This window comes from Oncorhynchus mykiss, chromosome 14, assembly GCF_013265735.2.
Source record: "Oncorhynchus mykiss isolate Arlee chromosome 14, USDA_OmykA_1.1, whole genome shotgun sequence".
Lineage (NCBI taxonomy): Eukaryota > Metazoa > Chordata > Actinopteri > Salmoniformes > Salmonidae > Oncorhynchus > Oncorhynchus mykiss.
In genome coordinates this window covers 30,903,420-30,930,771 of record NC_048578.1, presented here as the reverse complement: position 1 = coordinate 30,930,771, position 27,352 = coordinate 30,903,420, and the positions used below count along the sequence as shown (strand labels likewise).

The following is a 27,352-nucleotide window of genomic DNA, read 5'->3' as shown; positions in this document are numbered from 1 at the left end:
TTGGGAACAAACCAGTTGGATGTTGAGAGACGTATCCATCTCTAGGTGGTTTAGATGCAGAGCTGCTGTCTCTTCTGAAGCCAGGCAGATCAGATGCAGAGCTGCTGTCTCTTCTGAAGCCAGGCAGATCAGATGCAGAGCTGTTGTCTCCTCTGAAGCTAGGCAGATCAGATGCAGAGCTGCTGTCTCTTCTGAAGCCAGGCAGATCAGATGCAGAGCTGTTGTCTCTTCTGAAGCCAGGCAGATCAGATGCAGAGCTGTTGTCTCTTCTGAAGCCAGGCAGATCAGATGCAGAGCTGTTGTCTCTTCTGAAGCCAGGCAGATCAGATGCAGAGCTGTTGTCTCTTCTGAAGCCAGGCAGATCAGATGCAGAGCTGTTGTCTCTTCTGAAGCCAGGCAGATCAGATGCAGAGCTGTTGTCTCTTCTGAAGCCAGGCAGATCAGATGCAGAGCTGTTGTCTCTTCTGAAGCCAGGCAGATCAGACGCAGAGCTGTTGTCTCTTCTGAAGCCAGGCAGATCAGATGCAGAGCTGTTGTCTCCTCTGAAGCCAGGCAGATCAGATGCAGAGCTGTTGTCTCTTCTGAAGCCAGGCAGATCAGATGCAGAGCTGTTGTCTCCTCTGAAGCCAGGCAGATCAGATGCAGAGCTGTTGTCTCTTCTGAAGCCAGGCAGATCAGATGCAGAGCTGTTGTCTCTTCTGAAGCCAGGCAGATCAGATGCAGAGCTGCTGTCTCTTCTGAAGCCAGGCAGATCAGATGCAGAGCTGTTGTCTCTTCTGAAGCCAGGCAGATCAGATGCAGAGCTGTTGTCTCTTCTGAAGCCAGGCAGATCAGATGCAGAGCTGTTGTCTCTTCTGAAGCCAGGCAGATCAGATGCAGAGCTGTTGTCTCTTCTGAAGCCAGGCAGATCAGATGCAGAGCTGTTGTCTCTTCTGAAGCCAGGCAGATCAGATGCAGAGCTGTTGTCTCTTCTGAAGCCAGGCAGATCAGATGCAGAGCTGCTGTCTCTTCTGAAGCCAGGCAGATCAGATGCAGAGCTGTTGTCTCTTCTGAAGCCAGGCAGATCAGATGCAGAGCTGTTGTCTCTTCTGAAGCCAGGCAGATCAGATGCAGAGCTGTTGTCTCTTCTGAAGCCAGGCAGATCAGATGCAGAGCTGTTGTCTCTTCTGAAGCCAGGCAGATCAGATGCAGAGCTGCTGTCTCTTCTGAAGCCAGGCAGATCAGATGCAGAGCTGTTGTCTCTTCTGAAGCCAGGCAGATCAGATGCAGAGCTGTTGTCTCTTCTGAAGCCAGGCAGATCAGATGCAGAGCTGTTGTCTCTTCTGAAGCCAGGCAGATCAGATGCAGAGCTGTTGTCTCTTCTGAAGCCAGGCAGATCAGATGCAGAGCTGTTGTCTCTTCTGAAGCCAGGCAGATCAGATGCAGAGCTGTTGTCTCTTCTGAAGCCAGGCAGATCAGATGCAGAGCTGTTGTCTCTTCTGAAGCCAGGCAGATCAGATGCAGAGCTGCTGTCTCTTCTGAAGCCAGGCAGATCAGATGCAGAGCTGTTGTCTCTTCTGAAGCCAGGCAGATCAGATGCAGAGCTGTTGTCTCTTCTGAAGCCAGGCAGATCAGATGCAGAGCTGTTGTCTCTTCTGAAGCCAGGCAGATCAGATGCAGAGCTGCTGTCTCTTCTGAAGCCAGGCAGATCAGATGCAGAGCTGTTGTCTCTTCTGAAGCCAGGCAGATCAGATGCAGAGCTGTTGTCTCTTCTGAAGCCAGGCAGATCAGATGCAGAGCTGCTGTCTCTTCTGAAGCCAGGCAGATCAGATGCAGAGCTGTTGTCTCTTCTGAAGCCAGGCAGATCAGATGCAGAGCTGTTGTCTCTTCTGAAGCCAGGCAGATCAGATGCAGAGCTGTTGTCTCTTCTGAAGCCAGGCAGATCAGATGCAGAGCTGTTGTCTCTTCTGAAGCCAGGCAGATCAGATGCAGAGCTGTTGTCTCTTCTGAAGCCAGGCAGATCAGATGCAGAGCTGTTGTCTCTTCTGAAGCCAGGCAGATCAGATGCAGAGCTGTTGTCTCTTCTGAAGCCAGGCAGATCAGATGCAGAGCTGTTGTCTCTTCTGAAGCCAGGCAGATCAGATGCAGAGCTGTTGTCTCTTCTGAAGCCAGGCAGATCAGATGCAGAGCTGTTGTCTCCTCTGAAGCTAGGCAGATCAGATGCAGAGCTGCTGTCTCTTCTGAAGCCAGGCAGATCAGATGCAGAGCTGTTGTCTCTTCTGAAGCCAGGCAGATCAGATGCAGAGCTGTTGTCTCTTCTGAAGCCAGGCAGATCAGATGCAGAGCTGTTGTCTCTTCTGAAGCCAGGCAGATCAGATGCAGAGCTGTTGTCTCTTCTGAAGCCAGGCAGATCAGATGCAGAGCTGTTGTCTCTTCTGAAGCCAGGCAGATCAGATGCATGTGTTTCAGGAGGAGAGGAGGAGGGGTCTCAAAGGTCTGTCTGTGTTACAGTCTAGAAACCCGAAAAGCTTGTTTTGGATGCTTGATGTGAGAGATGTATTGGTTTTAGCTATTTTCAGTGGCTGAGGAGACAAATGCACTGGACTGGTGTCTATAGAATTGGCTGTGTGCATCAGTTGAATTCTGTCGTAAAGTAGTGTCCTTAAAATGTGTCTGTGGATGGAAGATGTCTGGTTTGATGTACTAATAACTTGAGAACGTCTAGGTCCTTTAGGGACTATTTCCCCACTGTGGCTCCTGTGGGGGAAAGGAGCTGCTTAATTCACAGAGGAAACTAATCACATTGATAGTGTGATCATAGAGTGCTTTAAATCTGCTACTGAACTGATGAGTTACTGATTGTGTGAGGATCATTAAGTTAATTACCTGGCTGATTGCCAGACTATTTTAGTCTGATGATTGGGATGAATTAGATGAAATAACACAATCAGTTTCAGACCGGTTTCAGGCAATTGTTTAACCCACATCTTTTACCCATATTCCTCCTTTTATCTGGGTCACCAGGGCAACCCTTTGTTTCCTAGATATTCTGCCCATTAAAGAAGTTGAGCTATAAGCTATAAGGCAAGCTGAAGCTTTCAATTTTCATTTAAGTTATGGAAAATGGAAAATGGGTGAAAATGAGTTTTCACAACAAGATAAACATATCTTAAGATGTATCAAATGTTCTCATCGGTTGTGTCTCTGTGTCTCTGTGTCTCTGTGTCTCTGTGTCTCTCTGTATCTGTGTCTCTGTGTCTCTGTGTCTCTGTGTCTCTGTGTCTCTGTGTCTCTATGTCTCTGTGTCTCTGTGTCTCTGTGTCTCTATGTCTCTGTGTCTCTGTGTCTCTGTGTCTCTGTGTCTCTGTGTCTCTATGTCTCTGTGTCTCTGTGTCTCTGTGTCTCTATGTCTCTGTGTCTATATGTCTCTATGTCTCTATGTCTCTGTGTCTCTGTGTCTCTGTGTCTCTATGTCTCTGTGTCTCTATGTCTCTATGTCTCTGTGTCTCTGTGTCTCTGTGTCTCTGTGTCTCTATGTCTCTGTGTCTCTGTGTCTCTGTGTCTATATGTCTCTATGTCTCTATGTCTCTGTGTCTCTGTGTCTCTGTGTCTCTGTGTCTCTATGTCTCTATGTCTCTGTGTCTCTGTGTCTCTGTGTCTCTGTGTCTCTGTGTCTCTGTGTCTCTGTGTCTCTGTGTCTCTGTGTCTCTATGTCTCTGTGTCTCTGTGTCTCTGTGTCTCTGTGTCTCTGTGTCTCTGTGTCTATATGTCTCTATGTCTCTATGTCTCTGTGTCTCTGTGTCTCTATGTCTATATGTATCTATGTCTCTATGTCTCTGTGTCTCTGTGTCTCTGTGTCTCTGTGTCTCTATGTCTCTATGTCTCTATGTCTCTGTGTCTCTATGTCTCTATGTCTCTGTGTCTCTGTGTCTCTGTGTCTCTGTGTCTCTGTGTCTCTATGTCTCTGTGTCTCTGTGTCTCTGTGTCTCTGTGTCTCTGTGTCTCTATGTCTCTGTGTCTCTGTGTCTCTGTGTCTCTGTGTCTCTGTGTCTCTGTGTCTCTGTGTCTCTATGTCTCTCTGTCTCTGTGTCTCTGTGTCTCTATGTCTCTGTGTCTCTGTGTCTCTCTGTCTCTGTGTCTCTATGTCTCTATGTCTCTGTGTCTCTGTGTCTCTGTGTCTCTGTGTCTCTGTGTCTCTATGTCTCTGTGTCTCTATGTCTCTGTGTCGCTGTGTCTCTGTGTCTCTGTGTCTCTCTGTCTCTGTGTCTCTATGTCTCTGTGTCTCTATGTCTCTGTGTCTCTGTGTCTCTGTGTCTCTCTGTCTCTGTGTCTCTATGTCTCTGTGTCTCTATGTCTCTGTGTCTCTGTGTCTCTGTGTCTCTATGTCTCTATGTCTCTATGTCTCTGTGTCTCTCTGTCTCTGTGTCTCCATGTCTCTGTGTCTCTGTGTCTCTGTGTCTCTATGTCTCTGTGTCTCTATGTCTCTATGTCTCTGTGTCTCTATGTCTCTGTGTCTCTGTGTCTCTGTGTCTCTCTGTATCTGTGTCTCTATGTCTCTGTGTCTCTGTGTCTCTGTGTCTCTATGTCTCTATGTCTCTGTGTCTCTGTGTCTCTATGTCTCTGTGTCTCTCTGTCTCTGTGTCTCTGTGTCTCTGTGTCTCTATGTCTCTGTGTCTCTCTGTCTCTGTGTCTCTGTGCTGTTTACTGTAATCTCTGTGTGAAAATATACACTACCGGTCACTTAGAAATGTCCTTGTTTTTGAAAGAAAAACTATTTTGTCCATTAAAATAACATCAAATTGATCAGAAATAAAGTGTAGACATTTTAATGTTGTAAATGACTATTGTAGCTGGAAACACCTACATAGGCCCATTATCAGCAACCATCACTCCTGTGTTCCAATGGCACGTTGTGTTAGCTAATCCAGGTTGATCATTTTAAAAGGCTAATTGGTCATTAGAAAACCATTTGCAATTATGTTAGCACAGCTGAAAACTGTTGTTCTGATTAAAGAAGCAATAAAACTGGCCTTTTTTAGACGAGTTGAGTATCTGGAGCATCAGCATTTGTGGGTTCGATTACAGGCTCAAAATGGCCAGAAACAAATACTTTTCTTCTGAATCGCATCAGTCTATTCTTGTTCTGAGAAATGAAGGCTATTCCATGCGAGAAATTGGCAAGAAACTGAAGATCTTGTACAACGCTATGTACTACTCCCTTCACAGAACAGCGCAAACTGGGTCTAACCAGAATAGAAAGAGGAGTGGGAGGCCCCGGTGCACAACTGAGAAAGAGGACAAGTACATTCGAGTGTATAGTTTGAGAAACAGACGCCTCACAAGTCCTCAAATGGTAGCTTCATTAAATAGTACCCGTAAAACACCCGCACTATTTAACGAAGCTGCCAGTTGAGGACTTGTGAGGCATCTGTTAGTACACAGCGTTGTACGAGATCTTCAGTTTCTTGGCAATTTCTCACCTCCTTCCTTTCTCAGAACAAGAATAGACTGACAAGTTTCAGAAGAAAGGCCTTTGTAATCAAACCCACAAATGCTGATGCTCCAGATACTCAACTAGTCTGAAGAAGGCCAGTTTTATTGCCTCTTTAATCAGAACAATAGTTTTCAGCTGTGCTAACATAATTTCAAAATGGTTTTCTAAGGATCAATTAGCCTTTTAAAATGATAAACCTGAATTAGCTAACACAACGTGCCATTGGAACACAGGAGTGATGGTTGCTGATAATGGGCCTCTGTACGGCTATGTAGATATTCCATAAAACATTAACCGTTTCCAGTTACAATAGTCATTTACAACATTAATAATGTCTACACTGTATTTCTGTTAAATTTTATGTTATTTTAATGGACAAAAAATTAGCTTTTCTTCCAAAAACAAGAACATTTCTAAGTGACCCCAAACTTTTGAACGGTAATGTATCTGTGTTACATTATCCCTGTGGTACATCATCCATCTGTTGCATTATCACTGTGGTACATTATCCCTCTGTTATGTTATCCCTGTGGTACATTATCCCTCTGTTAAATTATCCCTGTGGTCAATTATTAATGGGTGGCATTATCCTTGTGATACACTATCCTTGTTGGACATTAGCCATGTGTTACATTATCCCTGTTGTACAGTATCCATGTGTTGCATTATCCCTGTGTTGCATTGTATGTGTCGTACATTATCCACGTGGTACATTATCCATGTGGTACATTATCCATGTGGTATATTACCCACGTGGTACATTATCCATGTGGTATATTATACATGTGGTACATTATCCACGTGGTACATTATCCATGTGGTACATTGTCCATGTGTTGCTTTGTCCCTGTGGTACATTATCCCTGTTTTTCATTATCCCTGTGGTTCATTATCCATGTTTCATTATCCCCGTGGTACATTATCCCTGTGGTTCATTATCCATGTTTCATTATCCCTGTGGTACATTATCCCTGTGTTGCTTTGTCCCTGTAGTACATTATGCCTGTGGTACATTATCCATGTGGTACATTATCCATGTATTGCTTTGTACCTGTGGTACATTATCCCTGTGTCTCTGTGTTTTGTTTTAGCTGACATCATCTCCACGGTGGAGTTTAACCCTTCGGGGGAGCTGCTGGCCACAGGGGACAAAGGAGGAAGAGTGGTGGTCTTCCAGAGAGAGCAGGAGGTATGAAACACTCTCTCTCTCTCTCTCTCTCTTTCTCTCCCTCTCTCTCTCTCTCTCTCTCTCTCTCTCTCTCTCTCTCTCTCTTTCTGTCCTCCCCCTCTCTAAATGTATAGCTCTATCCCTCTCTTCATCTCTATCTCCCACCTCTCTCTCCCTTCTACCTCTCCCCAGAGACTATAAAATGTCTATAGTACCGTAATGCTACAGCCTAACCTGTGTTTCTGTCCCCCTCTCTCTTCTGCCCTTCTCTCTCCTCCCAAATTAAGAGTCAGCTCCAGTGGCAGGGGGAGTATATTGTGTACCATACCTTCCAATCACCCTGAATGTTTCTCTCTCTCTCTCTTCCCCCCCCCCCCCCCCCCCCCCCCCCCCCCCCCCCCCCCCCCCCCCCCCCCCCCAGACTAAAAGCGAGCCCCAGAGGCGAGGGGAGTATAATGTGTACAGTACGTTCCAGAGTCATGATCCAGAGTTTGACTACCTGAAGAGTCTGGAGATCGAGGAGAAGATCAACAAGATCAGATGGCTGCCACAGCAGAACGCTGCCTACTTCCTCCTCTCCACCAACGGTGAGTGTGTGTGTGTGTGTGTGTGTGCGTTTGCGTGTGTGTGTGCGTGTGCGTGTGTGTGTGTGTGTGTGCGTGTGTATAGGAGTTAGAAGCAGTGGAATTATAGCCAGAGGAGCTCCATCTGGTCGTGTGGCCCTGCTGTGTGTGTGTTCATACATGTGCGTCCGTGCGTGAGTGAGTGTGTGTGTTCTGCTGTTGCATCCATGCGTGAAGCTCTCAATCGGCAAGGATTCTGCTGGTGGCTTTGGCTCAGTCAAACAGAACACACACATATCTAATAGTATAGAAGTAGCCTTTGGATATCGAAAGGCTAGAGGCGAGTGTACAAAACATTAAGAAACCTTGCTGATATTGAGTTGCACCCTCCCCCTCCTTTTTAACCCTCAGAACAGACAGAACAGACTCAGTTCGTCGGGGCATGGACTCTACAAGGTGTTGAAAGCGTTCCACAGGGATGCTGGTCCATGTTGACTCCAATGCTTTCCACAGTTTTGTCTGGTTGTCTGGATGTCCTTTGTGGACCATTGTTGATACACACACAAGAAACCGTAGTGTGAAAAACCCAGAAGCGTTGTTGTTCTTGACACACTCAAACTGGTGCTCCTGGCACCTACTACCATACCAGTTCATAGGCACTTAAATATTGTGTCTTGCCCATTCACCCTCTGAATGACACACACACACCATCCATGTCTCAATGGTCTCAAGGTTAAAACATCCTTCTTTAACCCATCTCCTCTCCTTCATCTACACTGATTGAAGTGTATGTAACAGGTGACATCAATAAGGGATCATAGATTTAACTTGGAGTCACCTGGTCAGTCTGTCATGGAAAGAGCAGGTGTTCCTAATGTTTTGTACTCAGTGTATGTACAATGTGCAGTATGTACAGAGTCTGCCTGGAGGAACCATGAGGTTATGATGAATGGTGACAATAGTCATGCTTTTAATGATTAACCTGCAGATTTGTATCTGATCCTCCTGATGACAGCAGTTATAACATCACTATGTCATCTCTATGAACACTGTCATCGGCAGCACCATCCAGGCTGGCACCGGTCCATCACTGTGACAGATTGAACCCCAGACGCAGCTCACACCTCCCACACTCACTGTAGCATGGAGCTTAATACTCTCTCTCTCTCTCTCTCTCTCTGTCTACCTCTTTGTCTCTCTTTGTCTCTCTTTGTCTCTCTCTCTCTGTCTCTATCTACCTCTTTGTCTCTCTTTGTCTCTCTCTCTCTCTCGCTCTCTTTGTCTCTCGCTCTCACTTTTTCTCTCTCTCTCTCTCTCTCTCAATTCAATTCAATTCAATTCAATTCAAGGGCTTTATTGGCATGGGAAACATGTGTTAACATTGCCAATGCAAGTGAGGTAGATAATATATAAAGTTAATATATCAAGTGAAAAACAACAAAAATTAACAGTAAACATTACACATACAGAGGTTTCAAAACAGTAAAGACATTACAAATATCATATTGTATATATACAGTGTTTTAACAATGTACAAATGGTTAAAGGACACAAGATAAAATAAATAAGCATAAATATGGGTTGTATTTACAATGGTGTGTGTTCTTCACTGGTTGCCCTTTTCTCGTGGCAACAGGTCACAAATCTTGCTGCTGTGATGGCACACTGTGGAATTTCACCCAGTAGATATGGGAGTTTTTCAAATTTGGATTTGTTTTCAAATTCTTTGTGGATCTGTGTAATCTGAGGGAAATATGTCTCTCTAATATGGTCATACATTGGGCAGGAGGTTAGGAAGTGCAGCTCAGTTTCCACCTCATTTTGTGGGCAGTGAGCACATAGCCTGTCTTCTCTTGAGAGCCATGTCTGCCTACGGCGGCCTTTCTCAATAGCAAGGCTATGCTCACTGAGTCTGTACATAGTCAAAGCTTTCCTTAATTTTGGGTCAGTCACAGTGGTCAGGTATTCTGCCGCTGTGTACTCTCTGTTTAGGGCCAAATAGCATTCTAGTTTGCTCTGTTTTTTTGTTAATTCTTTCCAATGTGTCAAGTAATTATCTTTTTGTTTTCTCATGATCTCTCTCTCTCTCCTCTCTCTCTCTCTTTCTCTCTCCTCTCTCTCTTCATTCTCTCTCTCTCTTTCTCTCTCCTCTCTCTCTTCATTCTCTCTCTCTCTCTCTCTCTCTCTCTCTCTCTCTCCTCTCTCTCTCTCTCTCTTTATCTATCTCTCTCTCTCTCTTTCTCTCTCCTCTCTCTTCATTATCTCTCTCTCTTTCACTCTCTCATTTTCTCTCTGTTTCTGTCTCTCCCTTTGTGTTCGGTGTGCACCTGTGTGTGTGTGTGTGTGTGTGTGTGTGTGTGTGTGTGTGTGTGTGTGTGTGTGTGTGTGTGTGTGTGTGTGTGTGTGTGTATGTGTGCGTGTGTATAGACAAGACAGTGAAGCTCTGGAAGATCAGTGAGAGAGACAGACGACCAGAGGGATACAACCTGAAGGATGAAGACGGACGAATCCGAGACCCATCTACAATCACCTCACTACGGGTGAGAACACCAGCCAGGTCATCCATGATACAAGTCAGTGCTCAACATCCATCCATGTCTGAGGACGTTGGGAGATGACGTGGAAACTGGCCACTAGGGGCAACAGTGAGCGCTGTCAAGAAGGTTTCGGTTTTGCTAGGGCTTTGTGGACGGAGATGGAGGAAGGGCTTAAGTTCAACGCAGCAATAGAAAGTTGTTTATATTTTAGTTGTCAGCCTTTCCCAAACCTTAACCCATGAGAGTTCATCCCTAACTATAAGAATTCTGTGTTAATGCCTGAACTAAACCTTAAACACTTTGAAATGTGACGTTTGAGAAACACGTCTAATTCTGACATGAGACTGTGAGAGCTGGTTGCAAAACACACACACGCACGCACACACGCACACACACACACACACACACGCAAGCACACACACGCACGCGCACGCACACACACACACACGCACACACACACACACACACATGTAAGAGCAGAATAATAAGATGTAAATATCTAATTTTTCTCAGGGTTCCAAATAGGAAATGTTGTTTGATATCACCGACAATAATACTTTATGAATGAGGAATATACTGTATAAAGCAAATGGTTATAATCCAGTCTTCTGGTAATATACAGTATTGCTCTCCCGCGTAAACCCATTGAATTTTGGGTATTCCAAATGGCACATTGCCTGGTGTATTTCTCATTTCTCATTCGGTCCTTATCACTGAGAGAATAATCCGTTTTTAGGGAGACAGGGAGAGAGGGAGACAGGGAGACAGGAAGACAGGGAGACAGGAAGACAGGGAGAGAGGGAGACAGGGAGAGAGGGAGACAGAAAGACAGGGAGAGAGGGAGACAGGAAGACAGGGAGACAGGGAGATAGGGAGACAGGGAGACAGGAAGACAGGGAGACAGAGAGATAGGGAGAGAGGGAGACAGAGAGATAGGGAGAGAGGGAGACAGGGAGAGAGGGAGACAGGGAGATAGGGAGACAGGGAGACAGGAAGACAGGGAGATAGGGAGGCAGGGAGAGAGGGAGACAGGGAGATAGGGAGACAGGAAGACAGGGAGATAGGGAGACAGGGAGAGAGGGAGACAGGGAGATATGGAGACAGGGAGACAGGAAGACAGGGAGATAGGGAGACAGGGAGACAGGAAGACAGGGAGACAGGGAGACAGGAAGACAGGGAGATAGGGAGACAGAGAGATAGGGAGAGAGGGAGACAGGGAGAGAGGGAGACAGGAAGACAGGGAGATAGGGAGACAGGGAGAGAGGGAGACAGGGAGATAGGGAGACAGAGAGATAGGGAGAGAGGGAGACAGGGAGAGAGGGAGACAGGGAGAGAGGGAGACAGGGAGATAGGGAGACAGGAAGACAGGGAGATAGGGAGACAGGGAGAGAGGGAGACAGGGAGATAGGGAGACAGGGAAAGAAGGAGACAGGGAGATAGGGAGACAGGGAGACAGGAAGACAGGGAGATAGGGAGACAGGGAGACAGGAAGACAGGGAGACAGGGAGACAGGAAGACAGGGAGATAGGGAGACAGAGAGATAGGGAGAGAGGGAGACAGGGAGAGAGGGAGACAGGGAGACAGGAAGACAGGGAGATAGGGAGAGAGGGAGACAGGGAGATAGGGAGACAGAGAGATAGGGAGAGAGGGAGACAGGGAGAGAGGGAGACAGGGAGATAGGGAGACAGGGAAAGAAGGAGACAGAGAGAGAGTGAGAGAGTGATCGAAATGTGCACTGTGATGAATACGATGAAATGGATCATCTCTCTCTTTCGCTCTCCTTTCTTTGCAACCCCATCACCCAGGCAACCATGGTCTTTAATTCTCACACAGAGAGTCCCGGTTCAGTGCATCTATTAGTGGCCTCTCTCCTCTGTCTCTGTCTGTCTCTCTCTCTCTCTCTCTCTCTCTCTTTTTCTGTCTCTCTCTCTCCTCTGTCTCTCTCGCTCTCTCTATCTCCCTCTCTCTCTCTCTCAATTCAATTCAATTCAATTCAAGGGGCTAATAATTATTGGCATGGGAAACATGTGTTAACATTGCCAAAGCAAGTGAGGTAGATAATATACAAAAGTGAAATAAACAATACAAATGTACAGTAAACATTACTCATACAGAAGTTTCAAAACAATAAAGACATTGCAAATTTCAAATTATATATATATACATACAATGCTGTAACAATGTACTCTCTCTCTCTCTCTCTCTCTCTGTCTCTCTCTCTCTCTCTCCTATCTCCTCTGCTTCTCCTCCTATGTCCTCCTATACTGTATGTCATATACAGTGCCTTGCGAAAGTATTCGGCCCCCTTGAACTTTGCGACATTTTGCCACATTTCAGGCTTCAAACATAAAGATATAAAACTGTATTTTTTTGTGAAGAATCAACAACAAGTGGGACACAATCATGAAGTGGAACGACATTTATTGGATATTTCAAACTTTTTTAACAAATCAAAAACTGAAAAATTGGGCGTGCAAAATTATTCAGCCCTATAAAGTTAATACTTTGTAGCGCCACCTTTTGCTGCGATTACAGCTGTAAGTCGCTTGGGGTATGTCTCTATCAGTTTTGCACATCGAGAGACTGACATTTTTTCCCATTTCTCCTTGCAAAACAGCTCGAGCTCAGTGAGGTTGGATGGAGAGCATTTGTGAACAGCAGTTTTCAGTTCTTTCCACAGATTCTCGATTGGATTCAGGTCTGGACTTTGACTTGGCCATTCTAACACCTGGATATGTTTATTTTTGAACCATTCCATTGTAGATTTTGCTTTATGTTTTGGATCATTGTCATGTTGGAAGACAAATCTCCGTCCCAGTCTCAGGTCTTTTGCAGACTCCATCAGGTTTTCTTCCAGAATGGTCCTGTATTTGGCTCCATCCATCTTCCCATCAATTTTAACCATCTTCCCTGTCCCTGCTGAAGAAAAGCAGGCCCAAACCATGATGCTGCCACCACCATGTTTGACAGTGGGGATGGTGTGTTCAGCTGTGTTGCTTTTACGCCAAACATAACGTTTTGCATTGTTGCCAAAAAGTTCAATTTTGGTTTCATCTGACCAGAGCACCTTCTTCCACATGTTTGGTGTGTCTCCCAGGTGGCTTGTGGCAAACTTTAAACGACACTTTTTATGGATATCTTTAAGAAATGGCTTTCTTCTTGCCACGCTTCCATAAAGGCCAGATTTGTGCAATATACAACTGATTGTTGTCCTATGGACAGAGTCTCCCACCTCAGCTGTAGATCTCTGCAGTTCATGCAGAGTGATCATGGGCCTCTTGGCTGCATCTCTGATCAGTCTTCTCCTTGTATGAGCTGAAAGTTTAGAGGGACGGCCAGGTCTTGGTAGATTTGCAGTGGTCTGATACTCCTACCATTTCAATATTATCGCTTGCACAGTGCTCCTTGGGATGTTTAAAGCTTGGGAAATCTTTTTGTATCCAAATCCGGCTTTAAACTTCTTCACAACAGTATCTCGGACCTGCCAGGTGTGTTCCTTGTTCTTCATGATGCTCTCTGCGCTTTTAACGGACCTCTGAGACTATCACAGTGCAGGTGCATTTATACGGAGGCTTGATTACACACAGGTGGATTGTATTTATCATCATTAGTCATTTAGGTCAACATTGGATCATTCAGAGATCCTCACTGAACTTCTGGAGAGAGTTTGCTGCACTGAAAGTAAAGGGGCTGAATAATTTTACACGCCCAATTTTTCAGTTTTTGATTTGTTAAAAAAGTTTGAAATATCCAATAAATGTCGTTCCACTTCATGATTGTGTCCCACTTGTTGTTGATTCTTCACAAAAAAATACAGTTTTATATCTTTATGTTTGAAGCCTGAAATGTGGCAAAAGGTCGCAAAGTTCAAGGGGGCCGAATACTTTCGCAAGGCACTGTACCATAATGGATTACAGCTAGTTCCTCTGCAGGGCTCAGTGGTACACTCAGGCCATCCCTGTCCCCTCAGTCCTAAGCTCACTAGGCATGCTGCTGTGCAGTCTACCACTACATTAAAGTGGAGACATACAGTACATGAAGCCATATGAAAAGATGTGCATGTGTGTAGCAGAGACTTAATGGCTGTATAGAACCAGGCTTTCACTGTGTACGGAAATAGAAAGAGATGTCAATCTGTGAATGTTCTCTCCGTCTTAGATTCTAAGATCTGTGAGGCAATTAAGTTTTCTGATATTTAAGAGTCAGTCATGTGATGTGAAAATATGCACTGTGTTATACCTCCCTTCCTCCCTGCCAGGTTCCTGTACTCCAGAACACAGATCTGATGGTGGAGGCGACAGCGCGGCGTGTGTTCAGTAACGCCCACACCTACCACATCAACTCCATCTCTGTGAACTCTGACCTCCAGACCTACATCTCCACCGACGATCTCAGGGTCAACTTGTGGAACCTGGAGATCACCGACCAGAGCTTCAGTATCCTTTCACCTTTACCCCTTAACCCCATACTAACATACCCTCTGTCATAGTTTATCTGTCTACAACATTTATAGGTTACCGACTGCTGCTTTTAATAACCTTTGACCCCTAGGAACAAGTGCTAAAGCCTGTATTCTGTTCCTCTTTCTCTATAAACAATCCAAAACATTTAACTGAATGTGACATCCTGTTGTTCTCCAAAACTGTTATTTCTCCCTGAGCATTCCCCCTCCCCAGACATCGTGGACATTAAGCCGTGTAACATGGAGGATCTGACGGAGGTGATTACAGCAGCGGAGTTCCATCCTCAGCAGTGCAACACCTTGGCTTACAGCAGCAGTAGAGGGTCAGTACGACTCTGTGACATGAGGAAACAGGCGCTCTGCGACACACACTGCAAGTGTGAGTACTGGGAACAGGAACACACAGACAAACACGCACGCACACACTCCACTCAGACATGGCGCACGGTGTGACAGCCATGTCACTATCTGTGGAGGGGGAAATAGATTCAGAAAAGAAGGGAGAGAGGGAGGGAAGTCAAGTCTCTGTCTCGGTCTCGATTGAACCAACCTTTATCCTACTACAGTCAATGGCATGGCTAGGACTGATAACCACAAACATCACTACGGTTGTCTGTCTGTCTTCTCTCCCAGTCAAGACAAGGAATGTCTCAAAGCCCCTGTCTGTCTCTGGGAGCGTCAGATAATATGCATATCCCTCCGAAGGAAATGAATAATGAATACATTGACATTTAAGCTTGAGGCTTGATGGTGTAAGATGTTAAATAAATACCTCCCAATGGAAATACTATGGCTGCTTCCCAAACGGCACCCTATCCCCTATATAGTGTCCTACTGTTGAACAGAGTCCATATCCCCTATATAGTGTACTACTGTTGACCAGAGTCCATATCCCCTATATAGTGTACTACTGTTGACCAGAGTCCATATTCCCTATATAGTGTACTACTGTTGCCCAGAGTCCATATTCCCTATATAGTGTACTACTGTTGACCAGAGTCCATATTCCCTATATAGTGTACTACTGTTGACCAGAGTCCATATTCCCTATATAGTGTACTACTGTTGACCAGAGTCCATATTCCCTATATAGTGTACTACTGTTGACCAGAGTCCATATTCCCTATATAGTGTACTACTGTTGACCAGAGTCCATATTCCCTATATAGTGTACTACTGTTGACCCGTACACACGCACACGCACACGCACACACACACACACACACACACACACACACACACACACACACACACACACACACACACACACACACACACACACACACACACAGCCCTGTGATGAATACCACCTGTTAATCCAGCAGGACTCCAGTAAGCCCAGCGCCGTGACATTGATTTGTTTTATTTTCTCCCTCATCCCTTTATCCCCTCGTTTTTCATCCCTCGTTAGACTCCCCACTGACACAACACAGAGCTGTTCTCCCTGTGTCAACATAGCAGGGGGAGAAACACACACACACACACACACACACACACACACACACCAAGCAGACAGAGAATTCATTCAATTCAGCTTGTTATTACTGTGGTGTAACTGTTAATTTCCCTCCCTCCCTCCCTCCCTCCCTCCCTCCCTCCCTCCCTCCCTCCCTCCCTCAGTCTTTGAGGAGCCAGAGGACCCCTCCACTCGTTCATTTTTCTCAGAGATCATCTCTTCCATCTCAGACATCAAGTTTAGTCACAGCGGGCGCTTCTTGATGACACGGGACTACCTGACGGTCAAGGTGTGGGACCTCAACATGGAGACCAGACCGGTCCAGACATACCAGGTAGTGTACGCTGTGTGTGTGTATGCTGTGTGTGTACGCTGTGTGTGTGTACACTGTGTGTGTACGCTGTGTGTGTTTTGCCATGCGTGTAGCCGTGTGTGGATGCGTGCATGTGTGTGTGACTATTGATTGACTTTTGATTACTTCACACCCTAGACATGCTTCATGATGACATGTTCATCCCGTGCCTGACTGATGACACAATCACTCTGCGCCTGACAGGATCTGACCTTCCCAGTATGGCTGTCTTTGACCAGATAGTGTAGACCGGGAGTCACCTGTCACTGTGGGTCACTGTGGGGGGTTTACTAACAGCCAGTATCAGTCTTACAGATGAATCCAGGGTTCAGTAAGTCTTCCCTGGGGTAATTGGTAGGGAAGACAGGGGGAATGATTGGGTTGAGTGATGGGGAGGTTGTCTATGTCATTTGATTTGATTTATCTAAACACTTTGCTCTCCAGAAGGGTAGTTTCATCGTTCATATCAGTGACAATGTAACAATAGTGATCTTGTTGTTTGTTCCCAGGTCCATGATTACCTGAGGGGTAAGCTGTGTTCTCTGTACGAGAACGACTGCATCTTCGACAAGTTTGAGTGTGTCTGGAACGGGTCAGACAGGTGAGTGTGATCTTGTGTGTGTGTGTGTGTGTGTGTGTGTGTGTGTGTGTGTGTGTGTGTGTGTGTGTGTGTGTGTGTGTGTGTGTGTGTACAGTATGTGTGTGTGTCTGTGTGTCAATCTCCTCTTGTCTCTCTCCAGTGTCATAATGACGGGGTCTTATAATAATTTCTTCCGGATGTTTGATCGGAACACCAAGAAAGATGTGACTCTGGAGGCTTCCAGAGAGAACAGCAAACCCCGGGCCATCCTCAAACCACGCAAGGTAATACTGTAACACAGTTACATATGAAATATGTGCCAAAACTCTTTTCTTTTGGGTTGATGGTATGTCAAAAAAAGATTCTATGCGGTATATTTTGTAAGTCTTTGTATGGTTATTGGATAGAGAGAGTTAGAGGTGAAAGATAGAGTGCTGAAATAGCAGAGGCCAGATTGGAAGCCATGGTATGTGTGCAGACTGCTAGACAACCCTAGGCCATTGATGGATTTGTTTTAATGGATTTGTGTAAGATTAGCAAATGTCCAATGTTAGGATTTTTTTTATGTGAAACTGAAGAGGAGGAAATACTAACAATCTGTGTTAGTATGTGCTCATGAAGTCGCTCCTGTCCTCACCTCCTCTCCTCACATCTCCTCTCCTCACATCTCCCCTCCTCACATCTCCTCACCTCCTCTCCTCACCTCCTCACCTCTCCTCACCTCCTCTCCTCTCCTCAACCATCCTCACCTCTCCTCACCTCCTCACCTCTCCTCACCTCCTCTCCTCACATCTCCTCTCCTCACCTCCTCTCCTCAACTCCTCACCTCCTCTCCTCATCTCACCTCTCCTCATCTCCTCTCCTCAACCATCCTCACCTCTCCTCACCTCCTCACCTCTCCTCACCTCCTCTCCTCTCCTCTCCTCACCTCCTCTCCTCAACTCCTCACCTCCTCTCCTCATCTCACCTCTCCTCATCTCCTCTCCTCAACCATCCTCACCTCTCCTCACCTCCTCTCCTCACCTCCTCTTCTCACCTCCTCTCCTCTCTTCCTCTATAGGTGTGTGTGGGTGGGAAGCGTCGTAAAGACGAGGTGACTGTTGACAGTCTGGACTTCAGTAAGAAGATCCTCCACTCCGCCTGGCACCCACAGGAAAACATCATCGCCGTGGCAGCCAGTAACAACCTCTACATCTTCCAGGACAAGGTCACCTAGGCAGAAGAGGAAAAGGATGGAGTGGAGATAGAGAGGCGAGAGGAATGGAGGGGTTAGAGAGATGAGGAGAGGAATGGAGGGGTTAGAGAGATGAGGAGAGGAATGGAGGGGTTAGAGAGATGAGGAGAGGAATGGAGGGGAGATAGAGAGACATGAGGAGAGGAATGGAGGGGAGATAGAGAGACAAGAGGAGAGGAATGGAGGGGAGATAGAGAGACATGAGGAGAGGAATGGAGGGGTTAGAGAGATGAGGAGAGGAATGGAGGGGTTAGAGAGATGAGGAGAGGAATGGAGGGGTTAGAGAGATGAGGAGAGGAATGGAGGGGTTAGAGAGATGAGGAGAGGCATGGAGGGGTTAGAGAGATGAGGAGAGGAATGGAGGGGTTAGAGAGATGAGGAGAGGAATGGAGGGGAGATAGAGAGATGAGGAGAGGAATGGAGGGGAGATAGAGAGGCGAGAGGAATGGAGGGGTTAGAGAGATGAGGAGAGGAATGGAGGGGAGATAGAGAGACACGAGGAGAGGAATGGAGGGGAGATAGAGAGGCGAGAGGAATGGAGGGGTTAGAGAGATGAGGAGAGGAATGGAGGGGAGATAGAGAGATGAGGAGAGGAATGGAGGGGAGATAGAGAGACAAGAGGAGAGGAATGGAGGGGAGATAGAGAGGCGAGAGGAATGGAGGGGTTAGAGAGATGAGGAGAGGAATGGAGGGGTTAGAGAGATGAGGAGAGGAGAGGAGGGGTTAGAGAGATGAGGAGAGGAATGGAGGGGTTAGAGAGATGAGGAGAGGAATGGAGGGGAGATAGAGAGACATGAGGAGAGGAATGGAGGGGAGATAGAGAGGCGAGAGGAATGGAGGGGTTAGAGAGATGAGGAGAGGAATGGAGGGGAGATAGAGAGATGAGGAGAGGAATGGAGGGGAGATAGAGAGACAAGAGGAGAGGAATGGAGGGGAGATAGAGAGGCGAGAGGAATGGAGGGGTTAGAGAGATGAGGAGAGGAATGGAGGGGAGATAGAGAGATGAGGAGAGGAATGGAGGGGAGATAGAGAGACAAGAGGAGAGGAATGGAGGGGAGATAGAGAGGCGAGAGGAATGGAGGGGTTAGAGAGATGAGGAGAGGAATGGAGGGGAGATAGAGAGACACGAGGAGAGGAATGGAGGGGAGATAGAGAGACAAGAGGAGAGGAATGGAGGGGAGATAGAGAGACGTGAGGATAGGAATGGAGGGGAGATAGAGAGATGAGGAGAGGAATGGAGGGGTTAGAGAGACACGAGGAGAGGAATGGAGGGGAGATAGAGAGATGAGGAGAGGAATGGAGGGGAGATAGAGAGACATGAGGAGATGAGGAGGAATGGAGGGGAGATAGAGAGACAAGAGGAGAAGAGGAGGAATGGAGGGGAGATAGAGAGACAAGAGGAGAGGAATGGAGGGGAGATAGAGAGACAAGAGGAGAGGAATGGAGGAAACGAGAGAGAAAGAGAAATGGATGTTTGTTTATCTCTTCACTAAGCGTTCCTCCTCCTCTCCTCTTGTCTCTCTATCTCCCCTCCATTCCTCCTACGCTCCTCTTGTCTCTCTATCTCCCCTCCATTCCTCTCCTCTTGTCTCTCTATCTCCCCTCCATTCCTCCTCTTCTCCTCTTGTCTCTCTATCTCCCCTCCATTCCTCCTCATCTCCTCTTGTCTCTCTATCTCCGGCTCCATTCCTCCTCCTCTCCTCTTGTCTCTCTATCTCCACTCCATTCCTCCTCCTCTCCTCTTGTCTCTCTATCTCCACTCCATTCCTCCTCCTCTCCTCTTGCCTGCCTTGTTGCTGTAAGCCAGATATGGCTGGAGGGAATGCTGGAATTCCCGGAATAGGAATTTCTAGAACACACTTGAGAATTCCCGCTCCGAATGTGGCAGTGTTCAGCCTGGATAAAGTTAAAGATGAAGACAGATGATTCTTCTAGTCCTGAGTGGAATGAAGCTAGCCGCCTGCTCTGGCCTGAACAAGCCTCTCCGTGGCCTTCAGTTAACTGTTTTATTTATTCATTTGGATGACACATGAAGGAGCGCTGGAGCGTTGTGATGCAACCAGAGTAAGACTGGACTTGACTAGACTGGAGTCACACATGAACTGAGATGAACAGAGACGTAGCAGAACGCTGTCTGACCAGGTGCCATTTTGTTTCGGTTGCAAGATGTGAGAGGACACTTTTTCGAGAACACAGACATTTATGGAGGCTAAAAAAGTATCTCCAACCCTCTTTCCTCCTGTCCTCCTGTCCTCTCCAGCCATCAGGCCAGATCTTTCCCATCCCATCTGGAGGTTTAGACAGGAGGCCACTGGACATGGACATAACTGTTAGACAACTAACTGAACCTTCATTATAGCACTGAAGGGGGTCTGTCTCACAGTATCCTCACTTGCATACCACTGACTGTAAACCAATGTCTTAGATAGTATGCTGTGGATATTGGGACAAATACAGTCTAACAGTATGGATGTTTCAGCCTGTCTCTGGCGTGAGACTGTCTTTAATAATGTGAATGATGTGATTAGGCCTCTTTGAGGCCAGATCGATGTTTTTATTTTATTTAATTATGTCGTTTTTTTCTGTGAGTTTCTTTTTCTTGTCAATGATTCTGTTTTTGAAGCTGTGGTGCCTTATTTTTTCTTATGCAGGGTTGATGTGGGGTGGGGGAGGGTGGGGAGGATGAGGATGAGGAGGATGAGGAGGGTGGGGAGGATGAGGAGGGTGGGGAGGATGAGGAGGGTGGGGAGGATGAGGAGGATGAGGAGGGTGGGGAGGATGAGGAGGGTGGGGAGGATGAGGAGGGTGGGGAGAATGAGGAGGGTGGGGAGGATGAGGAGGATGAGGAGGGTGGGGAGGATGAGGAGGATGGAGGAGGATGGGGAGGATGAGGAGGGTGGGGGAGGATGAGGAGGGTTGGGGAGGATGAGGAGGATGGGGAGGGTGGGGAGGATGAGGAGGATGGGGAGGATGAGGAAGGTGGGGTGGATGAGGAGAATGGGGAGGATGAGGAGGATGGGTAGGGTGGGGATTAGGATGGGGAGGATGAGGAGGATGGGGAGGGTGGAGAGAATGAGGAGGGGGGAGGATGAGGAGGATGGGGAGGATGAGGAGGATGGGTAGGGTGGGGATTAGGATGGGGAGGATGAGGAGGATGGGGAGGGTGGGGAGGATGAGGAGGGGGGGAGGATGAGGAGGATGAGGAGGGGGGGAGGATGAGGAGGATGAGGAGGGGGGGGAGGATGAGGAGGATGGTGAAAACAATACAAGTGTGAATGTTTTTTACCCAAAAATATTAACATAGGGGAAAAAAGCTAAGCAAATGTAACTTCCCAGTTAGAAGTACTTGAATTCATCATGTTTTACTTTATCACTTCACGTTAGCAACCGACTGCACATTTATCATTCATGGGATGTTTATGCATGTCCCTGATTGGACCACTCCGCAGTAGTCTTACCATGCAGTGTATTAATATGACCAGCTAAATGACAAGACACAAAAAAGAATAATCTCAGCACCCCCACGACCAAACTACTTCCCGCAGCTATGGTCATATTATAACACAGTAAAAGACAGCCGGTTCTGTGTCTCATAACCAGAGTTTTCCCTAATCAAGCCACTCCATGAGAAACACCTCTGGGCCCTACTCCGAATATATCCGTAGATATACAGACATGGCTCTTCTGTAACCAGGGGTAGGATGAAGTTGCCCCTAAATGCTGATCTTAGGTCAGTTTTGTGTTTTTCCCTCTAAGGGAAGGTTAGAATTGGGGAAGGGGAAGCTGATCCTAGATCTGTGCCAACAGACTACTTCAAGCTGGCAGTTTCCAACGAGAGAGGATGGTATCATGTCTTCAAGCCGAACATCCAGTGATAAGGCATCAATGATATCAGGGACTTTTAGCTATCTGTTCATCCCAAATGGCACCCTATTCCCATGGTCAAACACAGTGCACATTACAGGAAATGGGGTGCCATTAGTGAGGAACTCTATGATTCCTTTACAAAGTAATGTCTTCTAAACAAATTCAGTTTTGAAACAAACAGTTTGTATGGCTCAGAATGTAATGAAATGCAAGTCATTTACCATGCAGTCCTGGCGCTTACTAGAATTCTTTTGAATAAAAAGGTTTGTGCAAGTTTAAGCATGCATTTTCTGTCTTTTTTTGTAGTTGTAATAGATCCGTAATCAAATGTATGGGTGTATTTTCCATTGTGTTCACTGTTCATAGAACTGCTCAGTGTAGAAGTAGTGGTAGTGGTGTTTGAAAGATGAAGAGCGCCCTCATCTGGACAAAAGACAAGCCAAGAATGTCTTGCTGGTCTTCCTCGTGTGACGTTCTCCTATCTTATATTGTAAATAATAATCACTATGATAAACATACATTTAGATTAAGTTATTTTTGTTGTTGTTGCAAATTAAACTAATTTAGGGGACACAAATCTTTATTTTCAGGCTATTCCAAAAAGAGAAATGATGATTCTGAGTCGACAGTTTAAGACATTTTGAAGAAATAATAACGTGTTCACACATTTTGAGGAAATATTATATGAACCATAGTCTTAGACATAGTAAAGGCCTATACATGGATATTACCTGTTGGGTTTATTACTCACACTGGCTCTTGGTCTTCTAGTCCGAGGCAAGACAGAGATGATTAATTCACAGCGTCAAACTCGCCTGCTGTCGCTCCAAATTAGAAAGTCGTGTTTAATTTGATGCACTGGGGACTGAATCGCTACGTCGTGCAGCGCAGCGCCTGTTGAGTACAGTTGGAAAAGGTACAGCGTTCTAATTGGCCCGGGGAGTTTCGCGCAGTTTATTCAGCTGGGGATGGCAACTGTCAATCAAACTGCAGCCTTTATAAACGCGGATAAACCCATCAGGAGACAAACAGACAGGACAGGAGTGTCTGGAAGCAAATCGATTTTTGACAAGCAGATTAGGCTACAATCAGGAGTTGAGTTTTAGAACGAGATAGATCCATTCACTTGTTTGTTGTTTAATCTTTGAAAATATTTTTCTCAAAATACTTTTTTTCGAGTAGTCAGTCTTTTTTATAAGTCCATTTTTCCAGCAGTTTTCATTTCCATCGGAGTAGGCTTCTTGTATTAAGTCGGCTTTCAATATACTATTCTCTACATAAAAAGACAAGTCTAAGCCTTCTCTCTCCACCGCCTGTTTCTTCTGAGATGGATAAACTGCCAGGGGTGAACGTATCCACTGCTAATAGCTCGACTGTGGACCGACTTCGTCCTTCGGTCATAGAGCGTGGTTCCTACGAGCACCTGGATCCAGGCGAGCTGCATGTCCTTGTGCCTGTCATTCTGGGGGTGATCTGTGTCCTTGGGCTGGCCGGTACTCTCACAGCCATGGGCATCCTGATCTCCAACGCTCACCGTGGGAAACTCTCCCTCATCAATGCTCTCATCCTCAACCTGATGTTTGCCGACGGCCTTGTCCTGGCGTTCGCCCTCCCGTTCCGTGCCGCCGCCTTCTCCAAACCCACCTGGACGCTTGGCTGGGCAGTGTGCAAGACCTGTGATTGGTTCCTGCAGAGCTGCATGGCTGCGAAGAGTTTTACCGTAGCGGTGTTGGCTAAGGCTTGTTACCGTTACGTCTCTAACCCGACTAAACAGGTCAGCATCCGTCTACGCTCCATCCTATTGGTGATGTGGTTCCTCTGGCTGTCTGCCTGCTCCGCTCCCATCCCTACCTGGCTGTTCTCCTCACTGCAGAGAGAGACCCGGGGGCTGGTGTGTGTGCAGGTGGTTCCCCCCGAAGCGCAGGACTTCATGTCGGTCTACGTCAAGGCGTACCCCCTCGGTGTGTTCTGCGCCCCTTTGAGTTTTGCCCTGCTGTATTTCTGGTGGGCGTATGGGCGGTGCCAGCGGCGCTGTAGTAAGACCCAGAACCTCCGAACGCAGATCAGATCCAGGAAGCTCACGCTGATGTTGTTCAGTCTGACGGTAGCCATGGCGATGCTGTGGCTGCCGCAGTGGGTGGTCTGGGTGTGGGAGAGGCACGCCGCGGAGCGAGAGGCACAGGGACCGAGAGAGGAAGAACCCTTTGTCGTCTTCTCTCCCCCTCTCCTCTTCTCCATCTCCGCCCTGCTCCTCACCTTCTCTCTCTCCCTGGTGAACCCCATCATCGTCCTCTCTCTGTCGGAGGAGTTCACAGAGGGGTACAGGGGTCTGTGGAGGCGCCTTACTCTTCGTAAACACACCCCGTCCAACCTAAACCCCAAACCCGGGCCCCACGCACCCACCGCCCCCCTGTCCCCTTGCCCACGACCAGAGACCTCAGGCCAGCTGCAGGGAGGAGACGGAAGCCTAGGCCCCATCCCTACCCAGGAGACTAGAGTTGATCCCCAGCCCCAGGCGGAGCAGGGAGGGGTGGAGGAGGTGGATGCGGAGGGAGAGAGCCCCCGGGATGGGATCGTACTGCTGGATGTGGAGCAGTTCTGGCATGAAAGAGAGACAGGCTCGATGACAGAGGAGAATGATCCCATACCCTGGGAGCACCAGGAGGGAGCACCAGCCGAGGGGAGGAAGTGAACAGAGGATGTGAGGGAAGGAAGCAAGGAGAGGATACACACACTGACAAACAGTTTGGGTTCTAAAAGGCAACTCAGTATTCAGCTACATCTGTCCTTGTTCACCCCTGAGCTTTGTGTATCTGTCTATCTTGTGTGGTTTTTGTGATCAAATTGTGTTACCCACCACCACCAGTGATTTTTAAGCAAAAGGTTGTTTGAGAGTTGTTGCACACTGCCTCAATGATGCCTGATACACTATTTAGCATCGAGACCAGCCAGTAAGCCTCCCCTCTCTCTTCCTCTCAGCTAGCTCCACAGCGTTCAAACAACCTTCAAACAACACACACAGCGACTATATCTGCAGCTGTAATGGACTGACATTTGATTATACCTCACTGGACTGAAGATCAGTCAACGCAGGAGTCAACCCAGGCGTCAACACAGGAGTCAACACACGAGACAATGGTTGGTATTCATTCAACTGTGTTTATGATATTGCTTGATGGGATACATTGGTTATTGTTGTCATGTTGACTATTGTTAAAAAAATAATACTTTGTTATATTTCACTGTAGATGTGTTTATATATATATATATATATATAAATACAGTACCAATCAAAGTTTTGGACACCTACTCATTCAAGGGTTTTTCTTTATTTTGACTATTTTCTACATTGTACAATAATGGTGAAGACTTCAGAATTACGAAATAACACATATGGAATCATGTAGTAACACAAAAAGTGTTAAACAAATCATAACATATTTTAGATTTTAAATTCTTCAAAGTAGCCACCCTTTGCCTTGATGACAGGCTTTGCACACTCTTTGCATTTTCTCAACCAGATTCATGGAGAATGCTTTTCTGACAATCTTGAAAGAGTTCACACAAATGCTGAGCACATGTTGGCTGCTTTTCCTTCCCTCTGCGGTCTAACTCCTCCCAAACCATCTCATTTGGGTTGAGGTCTGGTGATTGTGGAGACCCAGGTCAAATAGCCCTTACACACACAACCTGGAGGTGTATTTTGGGTCATTGTCCTGTGGAAAAACAAATGATAGTCCCACTAAACGCAGACCAGGTGGGATGGCATATTGCTGCAGAATGCTGTGGTAGCCTGCTGTTTAAGTGTGCCTTGAATCCTAAATAAATCACAGACAGTGTCACCAGAAAAGCATCCCCATACTGTTACACCTCCTCCTCCATACTTCATGATGGGAACCACACGTGCTGAGATCATCCGTTCACCTACTCTGTGTCTCACAAAGACACAGCGGTTGGAACCAAAAATCTCAAATTTAGACCAAAGGACAGATTTCCACCGGTCAAACATCCATTGCTCGTGTTTCTTGGCCCAAGCAAGTCTCTTCTTATTATTGGTGTCCTTTAGTAGTGGTTTCTTTGCAACAATTCGACCATAAAGGCCTGATTCACACAGTCACCTCTGAACTGTTGATGTTGAGATGTGTCTGTTACATGAACTCTGTGAAACATTTATTTGGGCTGCAGTCTGAGGTGCAGTTAACTCTAATGAATTTATCCTCTGCAGCAGAGGTAACTCTGGGTCTTCCTTTCCTGTGTTGGTCCTCATGAGAGCCAGTTTCATCATAACTGCACCTCATGATGTTTTTTTGCGACTGCACTTGAAGAAACTTTCAAAGTTCTTGAAATTTTTTGGATTGACTGATCTTCATGTCTTGAAGTAATGATGGACTGTCATTTCTCTTTGCTTATTTGAGCTGTTCTTGCCATAATATGGACTTGGTCTTTTACCAAATAGGGCTATCTTCTGTATACTTTCCCTATCTTGTCACAACACAACTACAGATTGGCTCAAACACATTAAGAAGGAAAGAAATTCCACAAATTAACTTACAATAAGGCACACCTGTTAATTGAAATGCATTCCAGGTGACTACCTCATGAAGCTGGTTGAGAGAATGCCTAGAGTGTGCAAAGCTTTCATCAAGGCAAAGGGTGGCTACTTTGAAGAATCTCAAATCTAGGATATATTTTGATTTGTTTAACACCTTTTTGATTAATATATATATATATATTTATATACTCATCAATCTACACACAATACCCCATAATGACAAAGCGGAAAAAAAAGGAGTTTTTAGAAATGTTTGCAAATGTATTAAAAATAAAAGATTGATCATCTTTGAGATGTTTCTACATCTTGATTGGAGTACACATGTGGTAAATTAATTTGATTGGACCTGATTTGGAAAGGCACAAACCTTTGGGTACCAAAAAATGTCTGCAGCATTGAAGGTCCTCAGGTGTACTCCAGCATCATGCTGTGGAGATATTTTTCAGTGGCAAGTACTGGGAGCCTAGTCAGGATCGAGGGAAAGATGCAGCAAATTACAGAGAGATCCTTGATGAAGTTTAGGACCTGAGCCTGGGGCGAAGGTTCACCTTCCAACAGGACAACGACCCTAAGCACACAGCCAAGACAATGCAGGAGTAGCTTCGGGACAAGTCTCTGAATGTCCTTGAGTGGCCCAACCAGAGGTCGGACTTGAACCTGATCAAACATCTCTTGAGAGACCTGAAAATAGCTGTGCCGTGACGCTCCCCATCCAACCTGACAGAGCTTGAGAGGATCTGCAGAGAAGAATGGGAGAAACTCCCCAAATACAAGTGTGCCAAGCTTGTAGTGTCATACCCAAGAAGACTCAAGGCTGTAATCACTGCCAAAGGTGCTTCAACAAAGTGCTGAGTAAAGGGCCTCAATACTTATGTAAATGTGATATTTCCGTTTTTTATAAATACATTTGTAATAAATTTGCAAACATTTCTAAAAACCTGTTTTTGTATATATATATATATATATATATATATATATATATATATATATATATATATATATTGTAGGTATTCTACTTATCCTTGAAGTAATGACCAACAGTAATGTCCTTTGTAAATACCACAAAGAGTTACAAAATAAACTCTACATAAGCCTGTTATGATTTGAT

General features: G+C 46.1%; 2 protein-coding genes across 3 annotated transcripts in view; both read left to right on the top strand.

The window, feature by feature from the left end:
- LOC118938717 (serine/threonine-protein phosphatase 2A 55 kDa regulatory subunit B beta isoform-like) overlaps positions 1–17,896 on the top strand; it is a 79,569-nt gene extending 61,673 nt beyond the window's left edge. Inside the window, exons 2-10 of one of the 2 annotated variants that reach the window (XM_036943296.1) lie at positions 6,565–6,662; positions 7,063–7,228; positions 9,632–9,744; positions 14,000–14,177; positions 14,418–14,582; positions 15,824–15,993; positions 16,521–16,612; positions 16,752–16,875; positions 17,652–17,896. In XM_036943296.1, coding sequence (XP_036799191.1) covers positions 6,565–6,662; positions 7,063–7,228; positions 9,632–9,744; positions 14,000–14,177; positions 14,418–14,582; positions 15,824–15,993; positions 16,521–16,612; positions 16,752–16,875; positions 17,652–17,807 — 1,262 coding nt within the window. In that variant the 3' untranslated portion in view covers positions 17,808–17,896. The remainder of the gene's footprint in view (positions 1–6,564; positions 6,663–7,062; positions 7,229–9,631; positions 9,745–13,999; positions 14,178–14,417; positions 14,583–15,823; positions 15,994–16,520; positions 16,613–16,751; positions 16,876–17,651) is intronic. The other variant, XM_036943297.1, reaches the window with a different exon arrangement.
- A 4,840-nt stretch (positions 17,897–22,736) lies between these two features.
- Positions 22,737–25,005, top strand: gpr151 (G protein-coupled receptor 151). The gene has a single exon (XM_021583364.2). It carries the CDS (start codon positions 23,020–23,022, stop codon positions 24,382–24,384), a length of 1,365 nt encoding a protein of 454 aa, XP_021439039.2. The 5' UTR covers positions 22,737–23,019; the 3' UTR covers positions 24,385–25,005.
- The last annotated feature ends 2,347 nt before the right edge of the window (positions 25,006–27,352 follow it).